At 38.7% G+C, this 12,160-nt stretch overlaps 1 protein-coding gene across 2 annotated transcripts in view; it reads right to left on the bottom strand.

The window, feature by feature from the left end:
- M1ap (meiosis 1 associated protein) overlaps positions 1-12,160 on the bottom strand; it is an 80,908-nt gene that overhangs the window by 50,406 nt on the left and 18,342 nt on the right. For both annotated transcript variants that reach the window (XM_031380889.1, XM_031380890.1), the window contains exon 3: positions 10,043-10,228. In XM_031380889.1, coding sequence (XP_031236749.1) covers positions 10,043-10,228 — 186 coding nt within the window. The remainder of the gene's footprint in view (positions 1-10,042; positions 10,229-12,160) is intronic.

Raw genomic sequence — 12,160 nt, 5'->3', positions numbered from 1 at the left:
TGGTATGATTTCTAGGGTGAGGTGTCTCTTAGGGTCTTTATCTCCACTCCTTCATTTGAAGTGTTTTTTCATCTCATTGGCTTATTGCTTGGATTATTTGCATTGAAACTTAATTCTTTATATACTGAATGTTTAAAAAAGATTTAAAATTTCTACGTATGATATTTTTCAACTTTAAAATCAGCATTATTTTTTAAAAAGATTTATTTATTATGTATTTATTATAAGTACACTGTAGCTGTCTTCAGACGCACCAGAAGAGGGCATCAGATCTCATTATGGGTGGTTGTGAGCCACCATGTGGTTGCTGGGACTTGAACTCATGACCTTCGGAAGAGCAATCGTTGCTCTTACTCACTGAGCCATCTCACCAGCCCCAGCATTATTTTTTTAAAAAGATTTATTTATTATTATATATAAGTACACTGTAGCTGACTTCAGATGCACCAGAAGAGGGCTTCAGATCTCGCTGGGATTTGAACTCATAACCTTCAGAAGAGCAGTCAGTGCTCTTACCCACTGAGCCATTTCACCAGCCCAAAATCAGCATTGTTTTATCTTACATGTATGGGTGTTTTGCTGCATGTATGTCTCTGCACTTTTTGTGCCTGGTGCCCTCAGGGGCCAGAAAAGGGTATTGTATTGCCTAGGACTGCAGATACTTATATTAGTGGGTGCTGGGAATCAGCCCCACTCCTCCAGAAGAGCAGTCAGGCTCTTGACCACTGAGCCACCTCACCAGCTCCAATTCTTTATATATTTTGGATACTTACCACCTGTCTGATAACTAGCTAGAAAGGATTTTCTCTGATTTTGTGTTTTTCTGCTGATCTTTTGTTCTGCCAAAGCCTTTAAATTCAACATAACCCATTTATCATTTCTTTGTGTTCTCAAGCTATTAGAATCTTCTCAGAAAATCATTGTGTTTTCTGTGGAAAAACAATGAAAACTTCATTTTTCTCTTGTGATTTTAATGTACTTTTTAGCTCCTACATGAAGTTTTTTATGCATTTTGAGTTGATTTTTTGTAAAGGCTGAGAGAAAAGGATCTTATTTTAATCTCCAAGATGTTTGTATTTAAATTTCTCAGCACCATTTTTTAAAGAGGTGATCTTTACTACAATATATGTTTTTGTACCCTTGTCTGGAATCAAATAGCTATAGCTATGTGAACTTATTTCTAAAGCATCTACTGCATTCCATTGGTCTACATGTCTGTTTTGTGCCAGTAACATGCTATTTTGATATTATGGTTTTCTAGTACAGTTTGAAGACAGGTGTTGTTATGCCTACAGTATCACCTACTTTGCTCAGGATTGCTTTTGTTATTTGGAGTATTTGTATTTCCATATGAATTTTAGGGTTGCTTTTCTTTTTCTACATACATAATTTTATCACTGAGTTACATCCCCAGGACTCCAAATCAATTTTAGAATCAGTTTCTTCATATACACAAAACAATTCTCTGATATGCTTATTGAGTTTAACTAATGCCTGGGATTCAGACTCTGGAACCCAGCATCAGAGTGCAGATCTAACTTTATTGTTTATTATACAAGCTTATATTTAGCTTTTTAGCCAATTAGGGTATGCTTATTATTCAAGGGCAAATTAAGGTGCAACCTGTGTTGTTTAGCCATATCTGACTCGCCTGTCCATGAGCCTGCAGGGGAGGTCCAATCCCCTGGATAGATTTCTGTGAAGACAGAGGAAGCAGCCACCACCCTGGCTTTGGGCCCTTTGTGTTGTCTCTCCAGTGTGCTGTGAACCACGTCAGATCATACACCACGTACAGTCAGTAGATCAGGACTCTTTAAGGAGTCAAAGGAGCTTATGGTGCCTCATTCTCCGTCCCATTTCTTCCTCCACCAAGTTTATCTCCGCAACTCTCACAGTTTTGATTTTATTGACCAGGGTTCTAGTATTTTCATCAAAAATTTTTATATTTTATAAATTTTTTAATAAATTTTTATAATTTAATATAAAGTTATTGAGTTTATTATTATATTATATTGAGTTATAATAAACAATATTATTTCATTACTCTTACTTTTCTGATGGCAGGGTCTGGCTCCATAGCCCAGACTGGACTCAAACTCACTGTGTAGCCCAAGCAGCAATCCTGTCTCAGCCTTCAGAGTGCTGTGATTATAGGTATGTGACTATAGGTATGACTATAGATATGTGATTATTATAACCATATTGTGTTTATTTTTATTTCAGATACCATTGAATACAGGTATGTATATAGGAGAATGACAGACTTTTGTATTGTATTATTGATTTTGTAGCTTGAAACCTTCTTATAATTGCTTATTGGTCTCAAGTGGGTTTTGTTGTTGTTGCTAATTATTTTGTGTATCTTTTGAAGAAAAAAGTGTTTTATTTTTTCTTTACCAGTCTGTAGGTATGATGTTATTCAAAGTGCTCCTTTATTATCCCTTTAAGGTGATAGGATCTGTAGCAATGCTTTCTTTTTCATTTTTGATGTTAGTACTTCGTATCTTCGCTCTCATATAATCTGGCTTTATCAATTTTATTGATCACTTCAAAAAGCCAGTTTTTACTTTTCTAATTTCAACTTCATTGATTTCTACTCTATCCTTATTTTTTTCTTCTTCTGCTTACTTGGACTTTATGTTCTCATCTATTTTTAGTTTCCTAAAGTGGAAACTTAGAGTATCAAATATACATTTTTTCTAATATATTAATTCAGTGCTATTTCCTTTTAAGTACTTGAATTTTACTGTGTCTCCCAAATTTCTAGAAGCTGTGTTTTATGTTTTTCTTTTTTGTTAATAATTTACTTATTTTTATTTTATGTGCATTGACTTTGCCCGCATATGTGTCTGTGTGAGGGTATCAGATCCCCTGGATCTGGAGTTACGGACAGTTGTGGGTTGCTATATGGATGCTGGGAATTGAACGCAGGTCCTCTAGAAAAGCAGCCAGTATTCTTTTTTTTTTTTTTTTAAATATTTATTTATTTATTATATGTAAGTACACTGTAGCTGTCTTCAGACACACCAGAAGAGGGCATCAGTTCTCATTATGGGTGGTTGTGAACCACCATGTGGTTGCTGGGATTTGAACTCATGACCTTCCGAAGAGCACTCAGTGCTCTTCCCCACTGAGCCATCTCACCAGCCCCAGCCAGTATTCTTAACCACAGAGTTATCTCTCTATGAGCCATCCTCATTTTTTTCTTAGTTCAAAATATTTTTTAACTTTTGTACTCCCCTGCCCCTTTGCTTCATGGTGTGTGTGTGTTGTTTGTCCTTTTCAGCTATCTTTAGTTTTTGTTTTATTTTGTTTTGTTGTTGTTATTGTTTGTTTGTTTGTTTGAGACAGGGTCTCTCTCTATAGCCCTTGAATTCAGAGATCCATTTGCCTTTGCCTCCTGAGTGTTAGGACTAAAGGTGTGTGCCACCACACCTGGACCTGGTTTCTAGTTTTATTCAGCTGTGTTCTAAGAGCAGACATTATATAATTTTTGCTCTTTGAAATTGCTAGGGAGTTATTTATGGCCCACCGTGTGGTCAACCTTTATGTGTGTTCCACTTGAGCTTCAGAAGACTAAACATTTGTCTGTTTTTGGATGACACTTATTCTTGAGATGCTGATTATGTCCTTTGATTTGACTAATGAGTTCAGTCACGCCTTAAAGGTTTTTCTGCTTAAGGGATCTGTCTATTTCTGACAGAGGACAGAGGTTTCCAGTTAGCATGGTGGAGCCATCTGTTGATCTTTGCTTTTCTTTTGAGGACCTAGTTTGGCTCACAACCCGTTGTAACTACAGTTTCAAGGGATTCAGCACCCTCTCTGGCCTCTCTGGGCATCAAGCATGCAAGTAGTATACATTACATGCAGGCAAAACACCATACACAAAAAATAAATTTTGGGGGGAGATTGAGACAGGGTCTTACTATGTAGCTCTGCTGTTCTGGAACTCAGTATATAGACCAGGCTGGTCTCAAACCCACAGATATCTACCTGGCTCTGCCTTGTAAGTGCTGGGGTTAAAGGTATACACTACCACACCTTACAATAAATAAATATTTAAAAAACCCAAATTGTTAAAAAATAAAATAAAAAAGTAAAAAAATAAAAAGTAAAAAAGAACTGTTATGTTAAAACCCAAAACATAAAAGAATTGTTATGTCATTTGGAATAACTGATTTCTTTATGATTGTGTAATATTCTTCCTTGTCTCTGATGACTTTCTACACCTTGATATTTCCTTGTTTGAAATAAATACAACTAACTCCTCTTGCTTTGCTTGGTGTGCTTTTCTCCACACGCTTACTTTTAATTTCTATATATCTTTTACTTGATATGGAATTCTTTTAAAAATTAAATTATTTATTTATTTCTTATTGGTGTGTGTGTGTGTCCATGTATTTGTACCATGGTGCAAGAATGGAGGTCAGAGGACAGCCTTCAGAAGTTGTTCTCTCCTTCCAGTGTGGGTTTCAAGGATCCAACTGAGGTTCTCAAGCTTGAGCAGCAAGCCCTTTTATTGCCTGAGCCAATTCTTCTTTTTTTTTAAAAGATATATTTATTATTTTATGTATATGAGTACATATATGAATAGCTGTACAGATAGTTGTGAGCCTTCATCTAGTTGTTGGGAATTGACTTTTTAGGACCTCTGCTTGCTCCGGTCAACACCGCTCGCTGTCACTGCTTGCTCAGGCCCAAAGATTTATTTATTTATTATATGTAAGTACATTGTAGCTGTCTTCAGACACACCAGAAGAGGGCGTCTGATCTCATTATGGATGGTTGTGAGCCACCATGTGGTTGCTGGACCTTCGGAACTCAGGACCTTCGGAAGAGCAGTTGGTGCTCTTACCCACTGAGCCCTGCTCTCACCAGCCCTGCTGAGCAATTCTAGTGTGGATTTTTTGGAGACAAAACATAATCTTTCTTTCAGTCCATTCTCTATTTTTTTAAATGAGTGTTCCTTAGTTACTAACATTCAAAGTAATTACTGACACTGTTGACTCATCTACATTTTCACTATTTTATATTCTTCACACATGACCTTTTTCCTGCTTCACATTCTCCTCTCTCTTCTCCCTTTCTATCTTTGCTCTGCTGGGGATTGAACCCAGGGCTTTTTGCATGCTTGGAACACACTCTACCTTGAGCCACATTGCCATACTTCTGATGTTAGTTAAGCAGCTTCTATAATTTCATTTTCTTTCCTAGTTTTAGCCCACAGGTTTTCTCTCTCTTTCTCTCTCATCTCTCTCTCCCTCTCTCTCTCTCTCTCTCTCCATCCATCTATCCATCCATCCATCCATCCATCCATCCATCCATCCATCCATCCATCCATCTATCTATCTATCTATCTATCTATCTATCTATCTATCTATCTATCTATCTATACATACATATAGCTATAGCCATTTTGTTCCATGCCTGCCAGCTATTTCATATTGTTGCTGTAAAATGCCTGGCAGTCAGTCATTGACACAGAAAAATAGCTTGACTCAGAGCAGGGTCATGCTGAGCACATACTGTGTTATGTTCTATATGCTATGTTCTGTATGAGGCTTGTTAATCTTAAGAAATTCCACAAAGCTTTACGTAGGACCTATCAAGTTAAAGGTCAATATGAACTATTATATCTAATATGGCTTGAGTTACAGCAGACTACTGGGGCATACTTCCTGAGTATGAGCTCATTGAAGTGTGTGTGTGTGTGTGTGTGTGTGTGTGTTTTACTTTATAAGCTGACAGAAAAAGGTGTTCAATGCCATATCCCTCAGCTATGACCCTGATCGATCAGCTTTAAGGTGTGTGTTCAACAAACCATTTCTGTTTGAGATAGGTGTTTGTGTGATCTGTGGGCGACTCATGGACCCCAACTATCTATCTATCTATCTATCTATCTATCTATCTATCTATCTATCTATCTATCTATCTATCTATCTATCTATCTACACACACACACATATTTTCAAAATGACTATTCCAGAGCTTGCAATATATATTCATGAGCCATCCAAGTCGACTTTCAAATGACACTATACTATATTACAGGTAGTTTAATCATGCTAAAGTAGTAATTTTGAGCCAGGCATTGTGTCACATGCCTACTATCCCAGCACCTGGGAGGTGGAGTCAGAAGAATCAAAAGTTCACAACCATCTTCAACTACATAGCAAGTGTGAGACCAGCATGGGTTAGAACTCTCAGGCATGCAACAACAGTCTTGAATTTTCTCCCCTCCTTTATATCACGGATGCATTTCACTTGCTTCTAAATGTGAACAACTAACATGCTGTTGCTATTTTGAACACAATGCCATGTGTTTCATGAATTAAGACTAATAGATATATCTTCATTTATTTTCACTTATTTATTTCTTGATGGATGCTCTTTACTTTTTTTTTTCTTTTTTCTTCAGAGCTGAGGACTGAACCCAGGGCCTTGAGCTAAATCCCCAACCCCTGCTCTTTACTTTTCAAGCATAGATACATACACACTCTTTCTTGTCTTTCTTTCCTCCCCTCCCTCCCTTCCTTCTTCCCTCCCTCCATTCCTGTGTTTGTTTGCTTGCTTTTTTTTTTTTTTTTCTGTGTTGCTCTGGCTGTCTTAGAACTCACTTTGTAAACGAAGAGGGTCTCAAACTTAGATATCTGCCTGCTTCTGCCTCCTGAGTGCTAGGATTAAAGGCATGCACCACTACTACCTGGCTATAGATACACATTTCTAACCGATACTATTTTCTTTCTTCTCATCTTCCTCAAGTACAATTTCACACAAACTGTAGCTTGATGAATTATTTCCTCTTAATACTAAATATCATCTTTTTATCTTGAATGGTTTTGGAGAAGCTGAATCTAACCCTTGCTCCTCCTTTTCATTCATGTTAGTTCTCTTCATTTCATGAGTCAGTTTTTTTTTACTTTATTATTTTATGTAATGTATAATATGATTTTATATATATGTATAAAGCCCAAGACACACAAATGAGAAAATGTGATTTTTGTCCTTCTGAATCTGACTTAATTCACTTAGTTAGATAATCTCTTGTTACACAATTTTTAGGAAAATGAATGTAACAAGAGGTTTTCTTGTTTAAGGTTGAACAAAATTCCATTTTGAATATATATCACATTTCATGCATTCCTTTGTTGAGAGGCATCTAGACTGACTCCATAATTTAGCTATTGTGGATAATGCTACAATAGGCATTGGTGTGGACCATCTCTATGGTATATTTCCTATTTGGATGCTCCTATTAGAAGCATATTTGTGTCTTTTTTTTTTTTTTTTCCGAGACAGGGTTTCTCTGTGTAGTCTTGGCTGTCCTGGAACTCACTCTGTAGATGAGGCTGGTCTCAAACTTAGAAATCCACCTGCCTCTGCCTCCCAAGTGCTGGGATTAAAGGTGTGCACCACTATTCTCTGGCTTATTACACATTCTTATGATTATTCTTTTAATTTTTTTTTGTGTGTGGGATTTCATCTGATTCACTTTCATTGAATCCCTCACTGGATAATTGACATTTTTCAGAGGCACTCCATTGTCTGTTGTATTTCTTCATTGTTACTTGTGTACTTAGGGTTAATCCATTGGTTGGATTTAAAAATTCAGCTGCATTTTTCCAGTTGAAGTGTTTGCAATGCTTCAGTAGGACTATTGAAGCTGAGTTATGATTCCTTCCCACTATGAGTGGTGTGATTTAGTAGCTGAATCCCCAGTCCTTATAGCATGGTGTTGGGTACTATCCACTACACCACTCCAAGAATAGACTATTAACTGTAGGAGCCACCACATGTGTAAATATCATAATATTTAGAAACAGTCTTTTAACTTTAGTAGCTATTGGGATACAAAGAAACAAGGATAGTGCCATGTGCACCAAGCTATTAAATACTAAGGCTAGGAAACAGGCCAAGGAAGGACAGGGATCAGTATTAAAGCAACTGAGAGAAACAGATGGAAGAATGAAGCTGGGGTATTATTAGGATCAACAGTTTAAGGAAGCCACAGAAAATTATATCTAAGAGGTGAAGGGAGAAGGCATAGGAAAGAGAGAGAGAAGGTGATAATAGAGAGCCCACAGTAGGATGAGTGTGGGAACACAGAGTAATTATGAAACCTAATGAGGCAACACAAAACTATTGAGAGATACTTATATAACCCAAAGATCTTAAAAAAACAAACAAACAAACAAAAAACCACATGGTGCTTGCCCAACATGGATAAACCTCTGAGTTCAATGACCCTCCACATGTATTATGTAATATGTAACATGTATCATATGTATTTTATATAACATTAGTCAAGATTTCTTCCTTGACAAGATACTATTGAGTCCTCTTGTCCCTGTAATGTCTCCTGTAGCAAACTGTCAGGAGATTTGAGGGTTGAAGCTCCAGTTCAAACCCGTGAAACCAGATTCCTGGGCATGCAGTGTCCCAGTGGATATGGGAGTACATACCTATTAGCGTTTGGGTTGAGTTTTTGCTCAGTGTCCAGTAGATGTCAGCACGCCTTCATTTTTCAGCCCCAGCCCTCCACATGGAATAGAATTTGTGTAGTTTTTATCCATACCTGCTTCGTGTGCACTGGATGATTAAATTTCCCAAGCTTGGTTTGCTACACATTCTGTTTTTTGTTTTCTGGTTTTTATTTTTGTTTTTGTTTTTTGTTTTTTCAAGACAGGGTTTCTCTGTGTGGCCCTGGCTGTCCTGGAACTCACTCTGTAGACCAGGCTGGCCTCGAACTCAGGAACCCACCTGCCTCTGCCTCCCAAGTGTGTTTAAAGGCGGTGAGGCCACCACTGCCCAGTTGTTACACATTCTTGTTAAGAATGGTTGGATTTCTGATTTGTTTGTTTGTTTTGGAGATAGTCTTACTATTTAGCTCTGGATGGCCTGTAACTCATTATGTAGATGAGGTTGGCCTGAACTCATGGAGATACTTTATCCACAGTACTGGGAGCCCCAACTTGGGTTAAACTGAAGCTCTGATGTGGTCCTGCCTGGGCTACTGTTTGCCATTTTAGCTCGAAATGGTTTGTCCTACCAGAACTCAAGCTGCCTCTGTTTGCATCAGTGTGGTTGTTTAGATCAGGCTGGTTTGTGGTGGCTCAGTGGATCTGCCATGACTGCAGGGAACTCAGCATCCTACTGCTCCGTTCCTGCATCATCGCTTGCACAGGCAGATCGGGTGGAGCAGATCTCAGCAAGCGTCATTCAGGGTGTGTGGTGCAGACAGGCAGAGAGATATAAAACAGAGCCAATTTAGGGAATTTAACATTCACCTTGCAAATCCCAAATATCTTGGGCAGGTGTATTCACATTTCATTTTTATTTCAGTTTTTCCTTACAGTTCACCTTGGTCTCTGTTTTCCAGTTTCTCTTGATGCCCTTCTGCATATTAGGAGCTGAGTAGGTGACACTGAGGACATGGTGGCAGCAGTTAAGAGCTCTTGTTGGAGCAGGAGAGATGGCTCCATGGTTCTGAACTTGTACTGCTCTTCCTGAGGACCTGAGTTTGAACCAGCACCCACAGCAGGCAGCTCATAATTGCCTATAACCCCAGCTTCAGGGGCTCTGGTGCCTCTAGTCTCTATGGGCATCTACACACACATGCATATACCCATACACACTTAATTGAAAATAAAGTAAAAATTAAAAAGTACAAATACATTTGGTGTTCTTTCATAGGATTGAAATTCAGTTCCCAGCACTTGATTGGGAAACTTACAACTGCATGTAACTCCCTGGGGTAACACACACACACACACACACACACACACACACACACACACCCACACACACACACATGCATACTCACCAAGAAAAGAAAAAAAAAAAGACAAAGTACTGAGGAGAAAAGAAAACGGTCATGGGATAGGGAAATAGTGTAGTCTACTAGTACTTAGCTGAACATTTCATCTTGAAAATGATATTCAATGTATATAAAACAGAACAACATAAGGATAATAAATAATGAAACACTACATAGGTGGTAATGGGAAAATGGCTTCATGTTGCAAAAAGCAGCGTCTCTTACCTCCAGGGAAGAACGGGGCTGAGCAGCACTTGAGCCCATGTGACTGCTGTACTGTTTGAACTGCTGGAGCCCGTCCTCTACTGCCAGTGGTAGTAAGGTGTGAGGTGGTCTGTGACAACCTTCTACCTGTAACATGCGAAGCTCTGAGATGCAGGCCTGCAGCCTAATGAAGTTCCCTCTCACTTGCTGCAGAGAGAAAGTGAATTAAAGACACAAATCTTTAGGAACCCAGTATGCTGATTAGCTTCTGTCAAACTGACACAGACTAGAGTCACCTGGGAAGAAGACAGGTCAATCCAGGAATTGCCTCCATTAGATTGGTCCATTAGCTTGTCTGTGGGAATGTTTTCTTGATTAATGATTGGTGTAGGAGGGCCAACCCTGGGTTGGTAGTTCTGAGTTGTATAAGAAATCAGGCTGAGTGAGCAGTGGGGAACAAGTCAGTAAGGATCTTCCCTCAGTGGTTCCTCCTGCTTGAATTCTGTTCTGATTTCCCTCAGTGATAAAACTGATTAGGATGTGTAAGCCAAATAAACCCTTTCCTCCTCCAAATGATTTTGGTCATGATGTTTATCATATCAATAGATACCAAACTACCAAACACCCAGGCTTTGATTAATTGGCAGTTTTATTTCATCAATAACTCCTTAGGAGTTCCTTCCCTTCCTAAAACCCTGTATATTTGACTGACACATAGAGAATGTCAATCAGGTTCTAAGTATTGCACTAAAATTTCTCTAAATCAGAAGGAAAAAAATGCAGCTAAAAATCTTAGATGATGTGGGTTTATCAGAAATAGGAAAGGAAATGTTTTAATTCATTTACTTGTCCAGTGAAAGGTCTTTGCAACTACTTTGTGTGTGCGTTTAGATTTATTTTTATTTTAGGTGCATGAGTGTTTTGCACCTAAGATGTGTACCATGTATATGCCTGGTGCCTTCAGAGGCTGTAAGAGAGCACCAGATTTCCTGGATCCAAAGCTGTGAGCCACTGTGTGGGTGCTGAGACCAAGTCTGGGTCCTCTGAAAGAGCAACAAGTACTCTTAACTGCTGAGCCATGTGTACAGCCCATGACTACAGTTTTACTTTAGGTGATCTGCAAACTGGAAGTCTAAGAGGGCTAACTTTAGATACCATCTCGTTTCTTAGTCTATCACTAAGAGATTCTCTGTTTAAGAATGATGTTTCCCTGACTTGGTAATACGGCATTCAAGAAGCTGAGGCCAGAGGACTGAGAGTTCAGGCTATTATTAGAGTTCCAGGTATTTGGGGGTATATATTGAGAATCTGTCAAACAACAACAAAAAATGTTTCTTCCAAAACAAGAATTCTGATGTGGTCTCTCATTTCATTGATAAGGATCTACTGAATCCATTCCTCAGGGGTATTTCAGTGAAGAAGAGAATCTCACTTAATTTAAGGAGCCAATAAATAAACCCCAGACAAGTAAGGTGACCTCATGGTTCTCCTCACCATCCTTTATAAAGACCAGTTCTTAGGAAGGAATGTAATTTAATCAGATTCTAGTTCAATGACACGTCTAAGGATGTATGAATTAAAAAGAATGTGTGCTGAAGATCTGAAACATTATTTGAAGGAACTCCAAGCATCAATAGAGGTAAGGAAAGGGGAAGAACCTGCTTTAGAATAAAAAGAGCCTTCCCACCTATGGTGGTTTGAATAAGAATGGCCCTCAGAGGGTCATATATTTGCATGTTTAGTCACCAGGGAGTAGAACTGTTTGATAGGATGAGAAGGCTTAGGGGGTGTGACCTTTTTAGAGGAAGTGTGTCACAGGGTGTGGGCTTTGGAGGTTTCAAAGGACCATGCCAGACCCAGTTCTCTGCCTGGGGATCAGGTTGAAGATTTGTTTTGTTTTAAATTAACTAATTATTTTGTTTATTTATATCCCAAATGCTGCTCCTCTCTCTTTCCCCCTCCCAGAGTTCTTCCCATCCACCCTATCCCTCACATCCCCCTTCCCTGGGGCATCCAGTCTCTATAGGATTAGGGGCATCCAGTCTCTACAGGATTAGGGGCATCCAGTCTCTACAGGATTAGGGGCATCCAGTCTCTATAGGATTAGGGGCATCCAGTCTCTATAGGATTAGGGGCATC

Source organism: Mastomys coucha, unplaced genomic scaffold (genome assembly GCF_008632895.1).
Source record: "Mastomys coucha isolate ucsf_1 unplaced genomic scaffold, UCSF_Mcou_1 pScaffold20, whole genome shotgun sequence".
Taxonomy (NCBI): Eukaryota; Metazoa; Chordata; class Mammalia; order Rodentia; family Muridae; genus Mastomys; species Mastomys coucha.
The sequence above is the reverse complement of the archived record's forward strand: the minus strand, read 5'-3'. Positions and strand labels throughout refer to the sequence as shown.